This window comes from Haplochromis burtoni, unplaced genomic scaffold, assembly GCF_018398535.1.
Source record: "Haplochromis burtoni strain Fernald_Lab_line unplaced genomic scaffold, NCSU_Asbu1 Contig_93, whole genome shotgun sequence".
Lineage (NCBI taxonomy): Eukaryota > Metazoa > Chordata > Actinopteri > Cichliformes > Cichlidae > Haplochromis > Haplochromis burtoni.
The window spans coordinates 450,304-472,456 of NW_024582454.1; the positions used below are offsets into that span (position 1 = coordinate 450,304).

The 22,153-nt window shown below is 37.6% G+C and overlaps 1 protein-coding gene across 2 annotated transcripts; it reads right to left on the reverse strand.

The window, feature by feature from the left end:
- Positions 1 to 5,264: 5,264 nt before the first annotated feature.
- On the reverse strand, positions 5,265 to 18,180 carry vgll2a (vestigial-like family member 2a). 2 transcript variants are annotated; one of them, XM_014336183.2, is made up of 4 exons: positions 17,939 to 18,180; positions 16,016 to 16,253; positions 12,644 to 13,141; positions 5,265 to 10,642 (listed from the first exon to the last, which is right to left on the reverse strand). In XM_014336183.2, exons 1-4 carry the CDS (start codon positions 18,014 to 18,016, stop codon positions 10,599 to 10,601), a joined length of 858 nt encoding a protein of 285 aa, XP_014191669.1. In that variant the 5' UTR covers positions 18,017 to 18,180; the 3' UTR covers positions 5,265 to 10,598. The 2 variants fall into 2 exon arrangements, with proteins under 2 accessions (XP_014191669.1, XP_005930527.1); XM_005930465.3 differs by having other exon boundaries at positions 5,266 to 10,415.
- Between the last annotated feature and the right edge of the window lie 3,973 nt (positions 18,181 to 22,153).

Below are 22,153 nucleotides of genomic sequence, written 5' to 3' on the forward strand. Positions count from 1 at the left end.
AAGTTTCATGAGTTCAGAAAGCAACACTGAGTTGACTGTAAGAATTTTTCTTATCCTGAACGCCAAGTAACAAATTTGTGCTGGAGGATTAGGTCATATTTGGTTTCATTAAATGGATGGCACATTTAAATAACCATGACCAGAGCTGGTTAACAAGTTGTTGTTTTTTTCACTTTAAATGGTAAATGGCCTGTATTTGCATCTTTGAACCTGACAGAGCTGTCACTTTATAGTTACAGGCAGAAAGCAAATACAAACAAAGACTTTACACTGGAGCAAGATTGACAGAAACAATACTTCAGGTCATATATCAATATATTCAAAAAGGAGGTGGTTGACAGCAGGAAGCTGGATTGGGGATGTTTTTGACTGTATAACACATCTCACATGGGCTCCTGCTGAGTTTCAGCCTCCACCATAGTGAGTCAGTATATTGACTGAGTGAGGCCCTAAAGGACCGTGTAAGTTTTACTTCTTCTTGAGAGCTTGTTGATTGTAGCTCTGATTCACTCGTTTTGGCTTGAGTGGCACTAAAATTGTGAAAAATTGTAAAATTGGCTTAGTGACATAATGGTAGGAATATCCATTTTTATAGAGACTTCAGTCAAAATCAGAATATTTTTTGCAACATTTGCTTTCATTTCTCGTTGATATTTCACAAATATTTAAAAAATTAATATTAAAGATACAATTTAACTTCCCGGAGGCAAGTAAATAAAAAAAAGTATGTGATTTCCCAAGACTTTACTGTACAAAAAAACTAGTATATTTTAAAAAAAACCCACCTGATGTAAAACAGCAAATTTTAGGCTGATATTAAGAAAAAATATAGAGAAAATCAGTCCTTCTCTGCCGTATTTTCTTCTATTAATGCAGAAAAGACACAATTCAAATGTTTCAAATTAAGAGAGAATACACTTAATAGAAATATAAATATGCATAAATAAATATACACATTTACTAGACTTTAGGTATGTTTAAAAAAAAAACTGCCAGAAAATAGGTATTTACAAAAGTACAATTACAATCCTACGTTATATCAAAACCACGATGGAGGCGGACGGGCTTCAACCCATCAACCTTTCGATTAGTAAGTGGTCTGCTCCACCTCCTGAGCCACAGCATAATATATACAAAAATGGTGCTTCAATTGACAGACAGAACGTTGTTACCAGATTACTAAAATAAAAATGATGCACTCCATCCTTCTCTGTGCTTTGATTAAAGAGCTGCTCTTGTCCTTAACCTCATCCCTGTGTCTCATACAATTAGAAGAGCTTTACGCCGTCCTATTCTTCAGGAGGGCTGAATTAACTCTTTGTGGAAAGAAGTGATTTTTTTCTTATGAATCGTGCAAAAGTACAAAAAGATGAAAGAACATAAATTTTTTTTGAAACAGGCATGTTTGCGTTAATGACAACACAAGAATCAGACCCTCTCCATCCCTTTTCTTTCTGTCGTCACTCAAGTCAGATGCTGACATTAACCTACAGCTGTCTTCCTCACAGTTGAAACAAATTCACAGGCGTGCCATGAGAAGGAGAACATGTAGCTAAAACTGTCTCTGTCTTTGATTTGACTCTCAAATTTTCTTTACCTTTCCCAGCAGCATTTTAAAAAAATTTTTACATAGCAGTACACAATATGGGCCTTCCCTTCCTGAATCACAAATTCCTCTCCATTCGTGTGACTGTTTTTGTCTGAAGCCCAATACTCACATATTTTACAAGGACAGGGTCGTGAAAGGAGCACAGGATACAGCTGTGTATTACAGCCCTATTATTTAGCTGACAATCCAGCCTAAATAGAATGTTTTACTATAGAAACTACCAGAATCCTCTAGATGTTATTTAAGAGGGAACCATAGGACTGATGTAGCATCTGCAAGGACATGGACGCTGTATTGAAGTAGTTTCAAAGGGTTTCACTTCAAGATAAGGAAAGCCCAGACTGGACCTTCTTGTTAAAGTCACCCATACACGTGATTAAAAAGCCTCCTGGTCAGTGTTTTCTGGCTATCTTTCCAGGAGGGTCTATGATGAGGCAGGCGCAGCAGACATGGGAGAGATCAGGTTTCTTGGTTAGCTTGTGAAGACCTTGCTGTCCTGGAGGATTTAGTAGAAGATAAGGAGAGGGAGGTCTAACCATCTCTATTTAGACTGCTGTCCCTGCTCTGACCCATGTACACCGTCTTCCAGCTTTGGATCAGCCCTACTCTCCTGTATGTGCACCTGTTTATTCATGAGGGGCTCAAAACAGTATGAAAAGGAACATGGCAGCACTTTGTAATATCACAGAACTGTAGTATCCTAAATGGGGTTGGACTTTTTGGAAGATAGCGGCAGAGCAGACAATTGGTAATTATCAAACAATCAATATACTTCACTATTTATCAACCAGCATGATTAATCAAAAATTGAAATTCATTGATTTCACATTAATTCACTTTTTTTGTCTCTTTAAAACGTTCGAATGCCTGCGAGCTTCTACTGTTTTTTAGCATCCAGCACTATAAACGTTGTGTAATTACAAAACTGCAGGACCGACAAGATGTCTGACAGAGGGCCACTTCATCCACTTCACGATTTGACAGTGGAATAGCTTCATGCCTCATGGACTTATCAGGACCGTGCTTCCAACTCCTCGAGTGAGAAATTATTTAATTTCTTAATAAGAAAACAAAAATAAATAAAACATTTGCAGAGTTTCTTACACTTTCTTTAGTGTAAGAAATAGTTCATGTTTTGCACATTTATTACAGTGATGCTTGAACAGTGTTATTTGTGCACTATTAATTTTAATAGATGTGCTCATATGATAACAACCATGAGTGAGAATGTATCCAGTTAATATTGACAGCCCCTCTTCTCAATATGTTGCTTAGAGCCATTAGTGGTCAATAATATTATACATTTAAGCTGCCTGGTATGCCATAGTAAACATATCTTTTCGCTAGTGTGGTGGTATTTGAAAAATTTAAATCACGCATGAAATTAAGTGACATGCCAGATTTACTGCTGTCGAGTCCTGCAGCCAAGCATCCTGCTGTGTTTTTTATGACAGCTACAATCTTTAAGGACCCCACGCGCTTCCTTCAATGTTAAAGTGCAAAAGATCATAAATAAGTAAACATTGGCCAACTTAATTTTACCCTCCCCCATTAGTTACATCAAAGACTACATTTGGTAGCTCCTTCCTAAATGGGTACCCACAAACAACTCATACTCATCACTAAACCTTCTGGATGATTGAAAGCTGAGTGAGTGCATTTAGGGAGCAGTTTTTGTATGTATGTATTGTCACACAGGAAATCATCAGGGCCAGATGGATGACCAGTCATTTAGGCTGCAAGGGCAACTGGAGTTTCAGACAAGCAACACAAACATTGCTTACTTCACTGAATGGCTTTTATCAACTGGGCGCAATCAGGTCAGTCAGGTTAGGAGCACTGCGAGGAATTTGAATCAGATTTTTTGGTCGACAGTCACAACATTAAAAGACGAGCTTTCTCTTTACCGTCCTGAAAAACCAGAAGAGTTGTTTTTTCAGATGTTCAGTTTTAATCACTTTTTAGTCATTTAATCATCCATTACATTGGAAATGGGCTTTTAAGCACTACATCTATCCAAAAGTATCCCCTCCAATTAAATTTCACTAAATTCAATTCCCACTTGGGCTACAACAATCTAATCCCTGCATCACTGTATCCGGCTCTCAGTAAATCCATGATCCAAGTCAAAGAAAATATTCTAAACATAACAGGGTCCAAAATTAATCGATTTTCTCTTTAGTAAATAAAATTCCCAAAGGTTAAATATTTGTAGTAAAATATTCATACTGATGATTTTGCCGACATTTGACACTTATTTCCGTCCTGCCACTCGTTTGTATTTCCACAATATTCACCCTTACTCTGACAATGAGTGGCCAACCTTAACACTAACCAGGCAGTGAATGCCAGCGTTTCAGAAGCAGAGCTGAGAGGGTCTTTGTGGAATATGAGAATCAAAAACGTAGATAATAAAAAGGTTTAAGTGGATAAAACTAATAAAGCCTCCAATAGGTTTACAAACCTCTCGGTTTTAATTCTAATAGGAAATAATAGTAAAAATGTAGAATTTTCAGGATTATAATTCTCATATTTAGTGGTGTAAATTTTACTACACTTTCCACTCTTTCACAGTGGAGAACCGTGGCCTTAGACGTGACGCTCAGCTGCAAACCACCCCAGTGCAAGCTGGAGTTTGTCATACATTAACTCCAAAAGGAAAGAAAAAGATCTCGTCTCTGCTCTTTGCAACGATGAAAGCAAAGCAGAGAAGCAGAAAACCAGGAAATTCGTGTTGTCAGATATTGTCAGTGGAATAACATGAAGGAAAACACAGAGAGTGGGGGAAGTACATAGAGTGGATAGTGGGAATAAAACCCGCAGCCTTGAGTACAGGCCAAGTCTTCGTTTTGGGGAGTGGGGGCAGTTGAAACACAATCTCACACCAGTTTGTAATAAAAAAGTTAGAAAATGCAATAAATATTTTACATACGCACACACAGAAAAGGAAGAGAGCATAGAATATAGAATAATTCGTGCATGGGTTATGGAGGAAACTGCTTATTTGAGATGCTTGATAGATAGATAGATAGATAGATAGATAGATAGATAGATAGATAGATAGATAGATAGATAGATAGATAGATAGATAGATAGATAGATAGATAGAAGTCTCAACAGCAAATAGATAATGTGAGTGGACAGCTAACCACAAGCAAGCTTTTTAATGTTGAACAGTGCTTTATTTATTCAGCAGTAAACTCTGTTCAAACCTTTTTGGCATTTCACTGCTTGAAGAAAATAAGAGAGCAGCAGTCACTGAGGAGAGAGCCAATACATCTTTGAACCTGACAGAGCTGTCACTTTATAGTTACAGGCAGAAAGCAAATACAAACAAAGACTTTACACTGGAGCAAGATTGACAGAAACAATACTTCAGGTCATATATCAATATATTCACAGAGAACACTGCTGCATGCTGTGGCTGTTGATTTACAGAATGTACCCGGAAAACGGTATTTTACAAAATGACAGAGTAGTATTTCACAGTTTCACATAAATGGCTGCAGAGGTGGTCACTTCAGACGTACACAGATACACACGATGCAAAATAACACATTGCTATTCTTGTAAGGACTTGTTTTAAATGCATTACTGGCCTGACAAATGCTTTTTTTTTCTCCTTTTTTTGCTGTTTTTAAACTGTTAGCAGTCGGACGTACCGCCCACGGGACATTGGATGGTTTAGGGGACTAATAGGACTGCTAAGGGGTTAATAAAAACACAGCCAAAACAAGATGTAAAGCTGCAAGAGGTCTGAGACCTGCATTCTTCCTCCAGGAAGTATTACAGCCAAAAACAGCTGGTTAAAAAAAAGCGTGGCACATTCAAGAAAAGTTATTTTTTGTTTATTAAAAAACAAAAATCCAAAACAATAAGTGAATTTAGATGGGACCTACAGTACCAAATGTGGCTGGAAAGATGGAAAACGCTGTGATCTAGCTTGATATCAGCAGGGACAAACTTTCTCCTGCCTTAATAAATATTTACTTTATGTTATTAGTATGTTGGCGGTCAAATTAACATGATTTTTTTTATTTGTTGTGGCCCTGTGGTTGTAGATTAATAAAATTTGCACAGCTGGAGAGAGAAGACAGGGGGAGTGTTTCTTAGCTTTTCAAGGAGGGCATCTCTGAAAAATTTGAGAACCATGCTAAGTCAACAATGCCAAGAGTACATAATGAGGAGGCCGGGGTGGTTTCAAATTGCATGGAGGAATCAGTGAATTCAAGGTGGCAAGTGTCCCGTAAAACTTTCCCTGCTGAACATCTATAATTGTGGAAGAAATTCAGCTGGAGGTCAAGAAGCTAATGAATGAGCCACTGACTGAGAAACATAAGCACTTTACTAGAAAAGCTTTGTAGTTTGAAACAATCCTCTCTCAGATGATCCTCTGTCAGAAACAAGCCAATTTATCTATTGTTTTTCCTCTTTGCTGCTTCTTTTAAAAATAAAGGTTTAACAGCAGATGGCCACATTAGCGATATCCAGTCTTTTTGATCTCATACCAGGAGAAGAAAAAAACTGCCTGAAACTGAAGCCTGAGATTTTGGCTCACATGGATTACTCGTTCACATGCTGACCTCATTATTTGAACCACAGCCTTGGTGAATGTGAACATTCCCAATTTTAACTGTATGTATATATAACAGAAAATAAGGAAAAACATGTGAAATCTTTTTTAAACTTACTTTCAGCTTATTTTATTAACTTATTTTCAGTGTAATCCATTTGATGGGGTTACACTGAAATGGTTTATGATTCTTTGGTCAGTTTTAATTTCGGTTAACTATACAAATTTATGCTGTTAACCAACTGCTAACTTTACCTTTTCAGGAGACTGCCACCAAGTTTCTGTTAGCGTTTGTTTAAGAGAAGGCTCAAAACAAGTTTTCTGATCCACTTCCCAGTGTAACCAGATACTTCCCGTGGACCAAGCAGGACAGAAACAGACTTCACTACTAAGCCATGTTCATTACATTTAAGTAAATTGTCTTGTGTGTAATTTGGACAATGAAAATCAAAGACATAGGACACAGAAGCTATATCAGGCTGCAGCCTCACACACAGTATTTTTGTAAGCAAATTCACTTAAACCCAGATAAAATAATGCCATTTATCCTGAACCTTTAGTATAATCCTATGAATAATCCACAATTAGCAGAGTGCAAACGACAAAATGATGCCTGAATTGTTGTCAGTTTTTAGGCTGGCTGGATATTGTGACCCTTGTAAGTATAGAAATAGACACGCCTGTACATACATCCAAGCTCACAAATTACTTTTGACAGTTGTGTGTTCGTCCTCTGCTCCCTCCACTTACATCGCACCAGTTGTCCCAGTAGGGCGGGACTCTGCTCACACTAAATGCTCCCTTTATCGAGTCCCTTGGCCTGGCTCGGACACTGCACAGTAGGACAGTGTGCGTCCATGTGTGTGTTCGCTGAGTTGAAGAGCAGTTGTCGATGACAGCTGCATGAGAGGAGGGAGAGAAAGAGTCAAGTGGCCTCAAATAGCCGACGTTCTCCTCATTCATCTGAAAGACTTCGCCACTCTTTCTCTCTCACTCAGCAGCCATTCGTGTGAAGTTCACATTTCTTTTGCTGACACAGCCATACAGTTTCATAAAACGCTCATAACAAAGAGGTAAGCACAGTCCACTCTGCAGTGAAGTTTAGAGGTCAATCTGCTGCTGTCGTAGAAATGTCCCTCCTAGTCTATCAGCGGTAGGTAAAAGGCTCTGGTTATGCAGTTCGACCCATCAAGTAGTTTTACATTAAATATATACCATGGCAACATGCTTTAATCCACTTTAAGTGGTTTTTCAACCAACACCAAATGTCTCAGTTAACCTGTAAATGTATCGCCATGTCACAGTATATTTTCTGTGACATGAGTTATCGTTGTGTAAAGGGAACCTATCATGCTTATTTACAGCTCAGAACTTTCATTCTTGGACTCTACCAGAGTAGCTTTGCATGAATCACTGTTTTCTTTGGCCATTTTCCTGCTTTTTCTTTCATTTTTAGTCCAGTCCTTGAACCTGACCATTTTCAGAGAACCCTTAAATCGTTCAAGTATAAAAAGGCACCTAACTCAAAGCATTAACCACTGTTGTGTCTACAGTAACAACCTAGCAAAGAACCAGTTTTAAATTGTATATCTACAGTAGGCACTTTGCTAGTAGCAAGCTGCTGCATAAGCACATTCCTATAGCTGAATCTATGAAAAACACCAAAGATAACAGTTTAAAAGGAATAAAATCATATTTTTGCACCAACAAGGTGATTCCCAAAGACCTACTAGCTCAACAATTTAAATCTTCTGCCATGATGTGCACTGTCTTAAACAAAATTAAGGTGGTCATACCAAATATTGACTTTCAAGCTGTTTCATAATGGCCAAACTTTGCATTTGTGTTTGCACATGCTCCACTATACTGCTCCTATTTCCAATTTTCCATGCAAAACATAAAGAAAAAAATGTGTGAGTTATTGTGAATGACCAAAAATAGTAAAGAAAGCAATAACAGGTCCCCTTTAATAGTGTATTTTGAGTTATTTTTGTTTGGTTTATGAGCAAGAAGAAGCAGTTGGCAGCGTTTTCAAGCAAGCACTGATTTGGTGAAGTTTGAAAAGTGTGATATTTATCCTAAAGTGTGATTCAATTTGGACTAAAAATAAAATGTTTAGAGACCTTTACATCACATGTTGGTGGAAGAGGTTTTCCTGTCAGGGCCAACAATGTGCTCAATATGCCAAGAAAACAGGAACTTGTGATTTTTAAACATCACAAGTTCCTGAACCTTGAGATTTTCAGTATAAACACAAATAAAACAGAAAGGCAGCAAAACGGTGCAGTATAATTGGTGTAATAATTTCAGCACGTAATGCAACATGTAATGCTCCTGCAGTAACCTTGATGAAAACATTTTAAATTTTAAACCAAATGCACTTGAGATGTTTTGGAATCATCAAATCTATGCTTACTGAGCTAACAGCCTGTGTATCTGCTGCACTCAAAGGCAACAAAGTCTGCATTCCTATCCTGTTAATCATAGCCATCTGCAGTTATTAACCATAAAAAATGTAAAGAAAAACAAAACATTTTGTAAAGATATTGATTTGTTTTCCAACATCTTTGTTGTGGTACTGTCATATATATTAAATCCTCAGTGACACAGACCTAGACGCCAAGCGGTGACATCGGGTTAGCTATGCTGAAGTGTGCATTTTGACTGAAAGCTGTTTTTTTGAGGTTGGTAATGTCAAAATGGTTACATGGAGATATACAGTGCAGCACTAAAAACTTCCATGCGATTGCTTCAGTCAAAAGCAGAGTTCCTCAGTCATGCTGAATTGTCTGTTAACATTCGCCAACTACTCAAAAAGCAAAGTGAAACTGTCAAAACTGCGATGCAAATTTGAAATGGAGACCTTTGGCCCTTAAAGTAAAAACTGTGCACTTTAAACTGAGTCGGTTTCAGCAGTAAGTCACTTTTACTTTGAAGGCAGTTCCAGCTTCACACTATTAAGTTTCACAACATCCTGGCGAGTGAATGGCAAGTCTTTGCAGATGAGTCAGCATCTCCGGGCAACGATTTACCTGGTGGCGGCCACCAACCACAAGCAACCATTCACCAATGGCTCAACGAATCCACATTTGTCCCTCACGACTAGAGGTTGCGGGGATTACTGATTGATCTTCAGGTCTGTGTTACTGAGCCCTAACTTTGCGCAGTGCCATATGAGACAACAGTTTGCTTCATCTTTAAAATGTATGAGCACACTTAAAGGAACCTCACACATTTTCCCATATTTTCCCAGTTTTGGAGATACTAGCTGCCTTTCTCTTGAATTCAGTGGAACTACACAGCATTCATCTTGTGGTGTTCAAAGCACCAATAATGTGGATATTTTTAAAAAACTGCAATTGTGTCTCCTTCTACAAATCATGACCCAGAAGCCTGTTTTGTTTTGCTTTTTTCGTGCCAAGCTACACCTGCTGAACATAGTTTCCATGTGGCACATTGAAAGACAGGGCCTGAATTTGGTAGAGAGGAAATAGTTCTAGATGGTGGATTTAAAAAAAATATGATGTGCTCATTTTTTCTGGAATGACATACTGCTGCTATGTCTGCCACTTTAAACACCACATTGTCACTTAGTGCAATTTTAGGAGAAGGCAGCTGATGTATAAAAAACTGGGCATCTCACATCAAAACAGTTAAGATGGATATTTAGCGCTACAAGCCAGGAAAAATATGCCTCTTTAAATTTCTAAGGTTTGAAGCTGTAATCATGGCTTAAATATCTTTTGATATCAGTTGAAATTCATTCATTCAGGTTACATTTAATGTGTACTGTGCTGTGCCGGATGAAACATTACTCCATGTATACCCAAAAAGTTTGTCCTCCTCCCTTCGCTCTCTGCCAAAATCTTGCTGTGCTGCCTCCTTGACACCAGCATGGCCTTTCCTCCAGCCATAACACACTCCTAGTGTCTGAGCCCAGTTGCCCCAGTGAGGCAAGTCCTGCCAAGTCCTTTCAGGCGCTAGTCTTTGGAGTCCGACAGCACATGTGTCTCTGTCCGTCTGTCCAAAGACTTTTTCCACTTTAGGAATGTTGTCCCTGCCTGTTACAGAAGCACAAAGAGTCTTGTCTTTGTCCATATCCATCAAGATCATATTTTCTCTCTCTCCCCTCTGCGAGTCCACTTTTGTTTCCATGTTCGCTGTGTATCCACACTGTTGCCGTTCAGCTCAGCAGGGCTGCACTGCTGCTGCACAGTCCGCCGTAACACAGAGCTGCAAGTAAACCAGAAGCCGTTACAGCAGGAAAAAGAAACTGCTGCCTCACTGTTTTTGTCTATCTGTCAATTTATCTGTCAGTCATCCCACAACAGCAGTAGAGTAGAGCAGGAGTGCAGGAAAGCGGCTACAGCCAAAGTAGTAGACAAGAAGAGGGGGGAGGGGGGGTCTCAGTGGTCTCTAAAACCAGTACAAATCCTTGCTCTTATCCTGTGCTGGCAGACCTGAGAGAAAAGGAGAGAAAAGCAGGAAAAGAAAAGACAGAGAAGGAAAAGAAGGTAGATTAGAAAACGAGGCACAAATGCCCTGTTGATAAAAGCAGAAGGAACTGCCCGAGGCAGAGGGGGATGAAAGCGCGACAGCAACAGAAAAGAAAGTTGACAGCTGGTGTTAAGGTGCTGATTGACAGCCAGTTTGTTGGTTTAAACCACTTGTGTAAGTTGATCTCAGGCAGGGAAACAGAACGTTATTTCATTCTGCTTTTCACAGTATGTTACTAAAGCTGTTTCCCCCAATTAGATATTGAGAGATACACAGAAAGAGAATGTTATAATGAATGCTAGAGCAGCCTCATTTATTAATTAGTTTTCTAAATGAGTGCGCTTTTTGACAAACCCAGTTCAACATCTGCACAAACAAGCAGCAAAGGTTTAGCATGTCAATATAGACAGCAGAAAATCCATTTAAAAGACTGATATCAGTGTCAATATGAATGTCACTTACTGGTTTTCACAGGTGGTTTTCATCGACTCGAAGTCAAAGTGTAAGCTCACATCTTAAGCTCAATTGATTGATTTTGTTTCAGTTACTTCAGTCCCATAACAAGTTAACCTTGCATCTCATTACACAGTTTTCCCGAGCCTTTCATTCTTCTCAAACAGTATTTAAAAGAAAAAAATCCAGTAGCCGACACTTCACAGATACGTCTGTTCTCGGTGTCTTTCACCAATACTAATTACCAATGAGAACGAATCCAATGAGAAGAATGCGCCGCAGCATTTAAATCAATCCAGTCTGCAATTTGTATTAAGACTGTTCTGTTCTAACCTCACAACAACAAATCAATATAAAACAATTATTCTTTTGTGTTTGCTTTGAATCTCTTAGTGTGGGAAAACATTTTTATCTCAATTTCCAATTAAAGGTCGTGCTCTTTCTAAGATCTTTGATATCCGAGGAGTTCTCAGTCCTATTATTACTCAGTACAGAGTAGTTTTGGATGATTTACACAAGCAGATTAAGCCAACTTTCTTTTAGGATTTCTTTTGGATATCCACACTCATTCCTAAAACTAGGAAGAACTTTCAAAAATCAAGTGTTTAGCAGTATTAAACCTGAGCTTTTGGCTCATATACTGACAAAAATATGTATGACAATAAATAAAGAAAAACATAACAGGTCTCTCTTTATTTAAGCTAACATTTTAAGTAAACAATGACCAGCCGACTGGGGGCCTCATCACAACTCACCAAAATACTGGCCATCGACCCCTGAGGCAAAGCAAGCAGACTAAACCTTATCCACTGCAGGATTCTGCCATTAATTCGTTTTTCTTCTCTAACCATTCATGAAGTTTGCATTGTTTCATAACAAAAGCTTAGAGAGCATTAATAGAGAAAGCATAATACATCTTAATCTGAAAGCTGAGGCCTTAAATAGGATTCAAATAGCTTTAGCTATCTAAAAATGTTAAATTTTGCATGTTAAAAGATTATTTTTAACTTATGCGATGACAAGAAGATATCCAAAAATTAAATTGAGGGTTTTTTTATTGCAAAATTTACCTTCCAGTGCTTGGTTCGGAACTATTTTACAAAGAAAGCGGTTCTACTCAAACAAAAATATTTTAGATTTTTGATTAAACTTGGTTGTTGAATTGCTGGGCCTCTCTTCCCCAAGCACAAAGCTCATCATTGTTTTATCACTGTTTTACTAAAAATAGGCTGCTGACTAAAAAGCTGGTGTAAAAGTCATTTTGTCATAACTGTGCAGAATGTGTGTGCTGCAGTTCAGCCTTTTGTTAGTTCTATTTGTTTAGTGCATATGACAGTTGTTGCAATTCTGATGAGGAGAGATCCTCCTGTTCATCATCCAGCTGTTTCTTCTTTTTTCTGTCTATTTTAGCTCAAGTGCCCACTTGAGTTGAATTTTCTGTTACCTGAAGGACAGAAGATGCAGTTTTCTATGCAGATCCTAAAATAAATCGACTTCAAAATTGGCAGTACCTGTGTCCATGTTCAGTCCAATCTCTGTTCCTGCCCCCGTGAAGGCACCGCTCCAGGTCGACCCCGTCCCCGATTCCCCTTTACCCCCGAGGTCACAGGGAGAGCCACTGGGCCCCGGTACCGAGCTGCCGGACGTCAGGCGGTGGTGCGACCTCACTGACGGCACCAGCAGCGAGCCGTAGCGTGGGTCGAACGCTGTGCCGTACATCTCGTGAACACCAGAACGTGGGTAAGCTGAGCTCTGGGTGCTTATAGCACCTCCTAGCGAGTAAGGGTGATGGTGGTGATGGTGGTGGTGGTGGGATGGGTGCCAGGCATCGGGGCTGGGCTGGTGGAGGTGGCTGTGCAGGGAGGCAGAGGAGTAAGGGTCACCTGGAAAGGAGAGATCCGTGTGGGGAGCCGACAGAGCGCTGCCCAGTGTGGAGGAGACTGACGGCTGGTAGGAACTGTTCCAGAAAGACGGAGGGAAACTTCTCTGGCTCATAGGAAAGGATCCATCTGTGAAGATAGAAATGCACATTAATGAAGGAAACTCATTTCATAAGTATGACACACCTACTTATTTAGACTTTTAAAAAGTATGTAGCTTGAATAATGTTAACACATTGTGGTTGAAGGTTCATTCTTGACTGTTGTTTTGAAACAAGGATCATTTTTTTAGCATCATAATTTATGGTATGCGTATTGAATTTATCGCAACTTATTGATCATCTTTTTAAGGCAAAAAAGCATAAAATACAGTCTTTTCAGCTCCTTTAATGTGAATTTTGCTGCTTTTCTTTCTTTAATATCACTGCAAGTGGAATCAGTTTGGTTTTTTAGAGAGTTTAAAAATGTAATTTGAAGCTGTGTCCTTGGCAATGTGGTATTTGAGATGGTCATTTCTCACATTTTTCTGATATTTTATGTACAAGATAATCAATGACTGCAAAATAGTTGATGCAATTTTAAAGCAAGCGCTGCTGAGTAATAATAATAATAATAATTGTGAGGCTTGAGGATAGTAAGTTTTGTTACAAAATGGTACGACAATTTAAATTCATTCCTCACTCACAATCGGTCATTTTTTTGCAAATAAAACTTACATAAAGGTGCTGGATTTAAAAAGTGTTTGCTAAACGGGAAGAAAGGAAAAGCAACTCAATTCAGCATAGATTTCAAAAATAATAAAGGAATGAATCCTTTTATGTCGGCTTTTATCATCCCTTTATGTTTACACAGCTAAAACTGAATATTAATGGGGATACCAATTCAGTTTCTTTTAATTCTTTAGCTGATGGAAAGAATCACCGGTTAACGTGACCCTAAAAAGGATTTCACTTCAGCGAAACCTGTGATAGATGTAATGTCATTAAAAGCGATATACAAAAAAATAAATGAGAAAATTCCTGGCAAATACTTTTAATTGTGCACTGAATTTATATCTTTGGATAAATATGTAGCTCTCACCATCTTTAATCTGACCCTGTAAAGGTATTCCTGTTGTTGCATATATTTAAATCACTCCAAATCAGATAACTGGCAGCAACACAATGTGGATTTCTTAACATATTGTCATATGTTTTTGTTATCATCCCTTTTTCGTTGCCATAGTTTACACAATAAAAAATACAAATTCAGACATGAGTGCTCAGGTGTAGTTGAGTTATTTCATTCTCATATTTCCTTTGGGACTAAAATTCACTGAATTATTTTAGTATTTTTATCTGCATTGTCTTCTTTCTCTTATTTTGTTGGGGACGTTGCACTTGGGCACCAATTATGGCAACCCCCCCCCCCGCCTTGGATTTATTACTTCCTGAGAATTCTATCCTAAACCAATTAGATCAGGCGTGGGTTGATTATCAGTTTGCTTTGTGTTTTTGTGCTCTCTGGTCCAATTCCAATCCGGCCCCTTCACACTCCCGCTCCGTCACAAGTGTAACTCCACGAAGAGTCACACTTGTGGCTGCTGAAGGATCGCTTAATTAATGGATATGGTAGAATCGTAGCGGCAACCTCTGGGATGTTCTCGCCTTTCTCAGCTCAAAACAGGAACTTGCAATCAGCATCTGGAGTGTCTGGATGTATTAAGATCGGGTCCATTACTTATTGGAAAATACAACTGCTCCGTTTCAATTTCATTTCCTTCACAGAGTGTGGTTAGTAAGCCTGCACTGGTGCAGCTTTGGCTTTGGTGGGTTTATAACCCACTTCCACTCAAGGCTAATTGGTTTGGAATAGCACTTAATGTAGGGGACCGTCCACGCAAAGGCGCAAAGGGACTGAAAGCATGCAGGGAGGGGGGTGTAGCTGCCAGATTGTAATTGGGCCTCTGACTCTGATGAAGTCACGGTAGTGTTGAAGCAGGATTATTCCACTGAATTTTCCTCGGAAAATGCAAAGTCAAGGCTCAATTAAAAACTTTTTCCCCCCTTAGAAGGACACAACATATAATTATGTTGAGCATGATGGGGGGTTTTTTTTAATAAAAAATGATTCTATTTATGTGATTTTACTGTAATAGTCAGTAAAACTTCTGTTTTCATTTTAAGATATTTGCACAATGGACCATTATCACACTTGTGGTGCATATGAAACACGTCTCTCCCTCTAAATAATCTGAAAGCTGTTCCAGAGGCATTTCTTTATAGACTAAATTCTTCTTTTTATTCACAAGAACAGGCTGAATTACGCCTATTTATTGAATACCTACTTATCGTACTATTTGTATTTATCATATGTATAATGTTTCCTATATTTAATAGATACAATCAGTTATTTTACTTGTAATTTTCTACCACTAAAGTTAAATAGCAGCTTTCATCATTGTTAGTGATGGTTCACATCAAAAGGTGGCATTAAAATCAATCCTACAATTTTAAAGACATACACACGTTTTGGGGACATACGTGACACACAACTTTCCATTATCCTTTCTATACACATGGACAATTCCTAAAAAAAAAACACTATAAAAAGTTGGCATTACACATTTAAAAATATCACACCAGTGCATGTAAATAGATGCCTGGGGCATAATTGATTCTACTCAATCACTTTAATATTTAAAGACAATGAAAAGCAGCATAAAACTCCACTAAAAGAAATAAGTGGCAAATATGCAGGAATATTTAAGTATCACCAGTGGAAAAGGGCCACAACGCTGAGTCCGCCAATGTCAACATCAGAAAAAAGATCACACACCACACAACCTGAGAATATTAAGGCATTTCATGAGTAGAAATGTGAAATGTTGAGAAATGTTGCCTACAATTCTCAAAATACTGACAAAATAATCCACTAATACACACATATGTGTGTGTATGTATACCTACACACATATGTGTGTGTATGTATACCTACATATATACAAAAAGAAACACTACACACCTCTTACGGCCTTGTGGCTGCTCGACACGGGGTATGCACTCGTCTGGCTGAGAGCTCGGCTGAAGTGTTCATCCACCACCGCGCTGATATCGCCCTGGAAGTAAGTGAAGAGGACACAGCGGGAACTCAGGTACTCGGCACCGGGCGGCAGCTCCTTGTCCTCCTCTTTGATCGCCGGGGGGCCAAGCCGGCTGCCGCTGTCCTGGTGGTCTTGCATTTTGGAATACAAAGCCAACTTCTAAAAAGGACACAGATATATTTATATGATTGTAATAAAACAATATATTCATGCTTCTGATGCATATATAATTTTTTGTATTGACATGACATTTGACATCAAAAATATATTTCTATAAGGACACAGCAGGTTTTAGAGGAAGATAAAGGAACCCAGTTAGCATCTGCTTGTCTGAGACTGCATTGTCTTAAACTTTATAATAACTTACAAATTTGGAATTAATTTTGAAATTTAAAAAATAACGTTTTTTGCAGTGTTTGGTCATTTAAAAAAAACAAAAAAAACACCTAATACTTCCAGGTATGAATGAATAAACTGGAACATGCTGATATTATCAACATGTGAAGTAAAGTGGTCGTTTTAAAATATAATAATGTATTAAATGTGTGCATAGTAACTGATAATTACAAATAAATAAATAAAAATATATAAATAATAGTGTTAAAACAATATGTAAATGACTTAAGTAACATCAGGGCATCATATGATTTTTGGGTTTTTCTCTGTATCTATGAAGCGCCTTGAGGCGACTTTTGTTGTGATTTGGTGCTATATAAATAAAATTGAATTTAATTAAATATATAATTACTGTGTTATATGATAAATTCAGTTTAAATGACTAAACAAAATAAAGGATTAGAATTTGCTGTCTAGCAAGCACTGAAAATCTAGACTATAATCATGTGGTGTAGCTGGAACAGGCTCATCCCCAGGCTGTTTAGACCAGACAAAGTGAGTTGTAGCACTATGCGAAATATGTGTAGATGTTGACTGAGAGTAAAAAAAGAAGCTCTTTAACAGGTCTAGAAAAGCCTGTTTAAAACTAGTCACTCTCTAACTTATGACCCTTGCAGGCTTCAGAGGTCCCACTGACAGAAGCAAATATAATATGAAAAGTTTTGTTAGTAGATGAAGGACATTTAAGCTGAAAACAATCTGAGATATACTTTCAAAAAGTGACAATATTACTTTAAACTTACTGATGTTACTTTAACAACTGCACTTAAAGATAAAACCCGAGTAGCAAATAATGTCTGTTGCAGTCTGAATAGCACACATAAAAATATTTTAAAGCAAGAAAATAAATACATAAATAAATAAATAAATAAATAAATAAATAAATAAATAAATAAATAAATAAATAAATAAATAAATACATTTTAAAACACGTAAAGAGATAAAAGATTATAAAGCAAATAAGTCTTCATTAAATCTTTTTTATTATTATTTTATTTTAGTTGTACTTTTGACCACGTTAAATTAGAATGTTTATCTAATACTGCAATTGACTCTATACCACATATATAACCTATGAGGTAACTTAACAGTGACATAAATGCAAACAACATAAACTGTTGACGCAAAATTGAGTTTGAAACTTCTCTGCACTTTACGTTTTGTGTAGCGAGTTTGAGCCTTGCAGCAGGTAGCGCAGTGATACAGTCATTTTTATAAGATCCTAAGCGGTGATTAACTGTCTGTTTAACACATTTTTAAATGCGCGCTGTTTTTAAAGAGTGCTTTTAAGGGCTGTAAGTTTAGGTTGTGCGCTTTAATGGCCTTTATCTTTTGGATTTATGCGTAATAAAGTTTTATTGACTTTAAATAAAGTTTCTGCATGTGGCTTGCAGCCTAAAGTGAAGACATAAGTCTTATAAAACACTTTATGTCTGTGTGTTCCGTACCTGGTGGTGATAGGGGCTGTAGGAGCTGAAATAAGGCTGAGGACCAAACACTTGGTACATCACATCCAGGCAGCTCATGGCGAAGAAATCACGGATAAGAACCAAGCTTCATTGATAGAGCGTGTACGGTCGGACGGAGCTGAAACAGTAATCCAGGAAGTGGTGGAAAGCGGCACACTCTCAGACTCTCTCCGCTGAGCCGCTCTGCGCTCTTTACGCACTGGACTCACACTGAAGGGAACCCCTACAGCTTCCAACCCTCCTCCTCCTCCTCCCGCCACACACCCATTCTGACACCTCCTTCCTACCAATCCGAGCACAGAGCTCCGCCTCCGCCTTAATGGGCTTCTAATTACCGAAAACCAAAGGACACCGCTGAAGCGTGGAGCTCAGGCGTCTGCTGGAAAAAATGAAAAAATCTTCACTTATACTTTTGATAATTATACTATTATACTGTGCTCTATGAAAACTCTGTAATCATAGTCGTGGAAATTTTTTACAAAACTCCTTCCTTCATTATTTCCAATTAAGTGACTTTATTTAAGAATTGCTGCAGTGATTCACATGAACATTAATACAAAACATATAAAAGCCCATTGTTGACCTTGAAAATGATGCTGCGACAAAATACTGTCAAATGTCTACTTAGTTACTTTATTTAAAATTATTATGAAATTAATTTTGTAAATATTTCACTTGTCATGACAAACTCATGTCTGTAAGGAACTTTTTATATGGTAGTTTAAAAAATGATGACTTTATTCTAAAATTTCTGGATTTGTCTGCATTGTTGGGAGTGTTGGGTGTAAATGCCTTCAAATAATTTAAAATAGAGTCAAGTATTAGCATATTGGTCCAAATTAACTACACTGGCAGCCACATCATTAAAGAAAGGTGACATTAACATCCTGAACCTAGATCGGTCAGAGGTCACTTCCTGTTAATAGGTCATTCTTCCTCCCTACCATCATCAAGTGGTGCTCAAGTCTAATCTAAGTCTTAAGGGAACTCTCATTAATATTTTACCATACAAAACCGCTTTGAGACGACTGATGTTTCAACATAGTGCCATATAAATGCCATTTATTTGAATTGATCTGTCTCATTTTACAGTGCCGCTGCCGCATGCCTTCTGCTGAAAACCTTGGGACATGACATTCTTTTGTTTACATATAGATATGCTGAAGTGAGACTTTAAAACGCAGGATCCAAAGGACCTGCTGTAACTCTGCCATACACCACAGGATGACCTCAGAGGTCCCGTGTCCCAATGGGCTGACACTTTACGGAGACATGTGGATTTTAATGCTGTGTTTGAGCGGTGTATTTTTACCCAGACACTGGGGATGGGTCTGTGGGGAACCTATGTGGCACCAGGTTACCTGGTAACTTGTCTTTATTCTTATTTTCATTATTAACAATAATAATATGCTAATCAATAATCAACACCATATCAAGTTGTAAGTTTTTGCTTTATTTAGTTTTTTCTCTTAAACATGGGAAATTAGGTTTCTGCTTTTGTACGTTGGATAATAAGTACCATGATTTTTGAAAATGATATTTCCCAAAATTAAAAATTTGTGTAATACCCAATGATACTGGGTTAAACAAAGACTATGCTGACAAGTCGGTTATGTTAACTTCCATCAGTAAGACTTTATGGTGAGTATGATGGTGCAGAGCTGCTGTCATTGCTCCCAGCTGAAGTTTTCCTCGTGGTTGAAGTCACAGTTGAGAATGTAACAACTGCTGCTTCCTGCTAATTGAATGAGTAAACAAATGAAACCAACCAATGAGTGGAATGTAAAGCTATGAACTTCCCCAATCCCTCAACGGCTACCCAAATTCTGGAGGTCAAAGGTCAGATAGTTTGTTCCCGGTATGGTGGTATGTCAGTGTGAGTGTGTATAAATATGTAGACTTGTGTGTGATCTACATGAAAGAAAATAGAAAAAGTCATAATTCATAGACTTACTGTAACACGCAGCTTCACCAGGTTTTAATTTAATCTGGTGTATTTAACATCTACAAAGCCAATGTCAGGACAAAATTAGTAATATAATTACACTGCAAGAGTCTTTTTTTAAAGCTACAATATAACACAATAATATACAGCAGTTATATTTGTTTCAAGCCCTGCTAACAATATTACTGACAATTATAAAACAACAGCACAAGAATAAACTTATTACAGTGTAATAAAAACAATGTATTATGCTAATAGACAACAGCTCACTTTTAGCTTTTCTTTTGTTTTTTCTCATTTTTATTTCTATCAGGTGATTCACGTGATTATATTCTTTAATATACTATATGGTATATTGTGCTTTAAATTTTTTATTTTTTCTTATTGTGTTCTACAGAATTTCAAAGGACGCTTGCAAAAGGTTTGAAGCTGAATCATACTAAAATAATTTAAGATCATTTTAAGAGACCTGGAGGATAATACTTCATATTACATATTATAGTTCAGATAATATTTCAGTCAGCAGATGTTATCTCTGAACATTACTGCATCTGCTTCCTTGTGTTTGTGATGATTACATTTCTGACGTTTTGATTTAATTTAGTCTGGATGCTTTCGTATCGCACTCTTACGTATATGTGTGAACTTCCTTGGTGAATTTTGCAGTGTGTATTTGTGTGTGTTGGTGTTATTGTTTTGTAACCACATCTTTCTGAACTGCTGCCAATGATATTTTTAATCTCAATAGTATTATTGTCCTAAAAAACTCAAAAAAAAAGAAAAAAAAGAATCAGTTTTGCTTCAGGCTATATTAAATTAGATATGTTTACCTCGCACCAGAGTTATTAAAACTTTGTTGTTTGTTTATTTGTTTGCCTTTTCATCAGCATTTATTTATATTTCTTTCTTCTTCTTTTTTCTTTCTTTCTTTCTTTTTTTTTTCTTTTTTTTGCCAAACCGGTCTTCTTGGTTCACTTTAGTTGTTATCATTTAAAAATTGTTATTTTGAATCTGCAAGGTCTAATATGGTCAGGATAGATATTGCATTACACATGCGAATCCCACTGACTCACAGTCAGGAGATCCAAGGCTCAACAAAGCATGTGATCCAAAAGTTTCCTCACACTGTAAAATCTAATATTGTGTTTAATTAAAAATATTAAATAGGCTGAACTCAGTTTTTATCAATTTGTTATTAGAACTCGATTTAAATAAGTTCCCAGTACTTTTTATGCAAAAACGCTGATAAACTCAATTTATTTGAATTTTCTTAACTTCATGGTGCATTTTTTCTGGAATATGTTGAGCAAACCTGGAGAAGCGTCAGCTCAAGATATTATTATTGTCATTGATGTGGATCTTTACCTGATACACTGACTTGGTGAGTAAATGTTTACTCTTATTCAAACTGATTTTGTTTGTTTATAATCTTGCTAGCTAGTTAGTGTTAGCCTAGCGTTGCTGCTGCCGCTGGGCTCATGTTACTTAAAAATTAACACCACAGCCTTAAAAACCTTAAAAATATGTCTGTGAAATTTTCTGTTGATTGTTTGAAATAAAAAAGTGAGATAAGAGCCCAGACAAAATTCTTCGGGAGGTGCAGCCGTTAAGGGTGGGGTGTGGTGTGGGGGGTATTTTCAATCCATAGCCATAACTAACTAACTATATATATCATGTTTAACCTGAGTAGCAAAAGACAACAGGGGGTTGAAAACCACATGCCCGGAGTTAGCTGTGCTCGCGGACTCTATCAAGCCTTGACCTCCCAGTCAGCTATCGCGCTGGTAGATAATGGAGCTCTCTGAAAACGTGGAAGCACTTTTGCAAATGTGTGATATTTTGAAAAATTAAGTAGATATTTGAGCTAGGGCTGGGCTATATCATACCGTTCCTGGTAATACCGGTGTAATTTTGAGCAACGATAGAAAAATGAAATATCGCGATAGAATATGGGTAAAACGCACATGCGCAGTGCCTTTGTTTTCATACGCACATGGCGGCAACGCAGAATGAGAAGGGCGAAAGTGGATCGTTAAATGAAACGGATGAACCAGAATTGGTTTGTAAAAATGCTGCAACTTCAGTGGTGTGGAACTGGTTTAGCTTTCGTCTAAAGCATTATTTTTGGTAGAGCATGCTAGCGGACCGTCGTTATTACTGTGTTGTTTGAAAAATATGGCACACTTAAAATCAATCCTTTGATTTTTCTGAAAATCGACAGTGCCCTTTATAATCCCGTGTGCCTTATG

Coding starts and splice junctions, on each gene's coding strand:
- vgll2a (XM_005930465.3), bottom strand. CDS start 18,016: ATGAGCTGCCTGGATGTGATGTACCAAGTGTTTGGTCCTCAGCCTTAT. Junction 16,254..17,938: donor ACAGCCCCTATCACCACCAG/GTACGGAACACA, acceptor TGTCCTTTTTAG/AAGTTGGCTTTGTATTCCAA. Junction 10,416..12,643: donor TGGACTGAACATGGACACAG/GTACTGCCAATT, acceptor GTTTACTTGCAG/CTCTGTGTTACGGCGGACTG.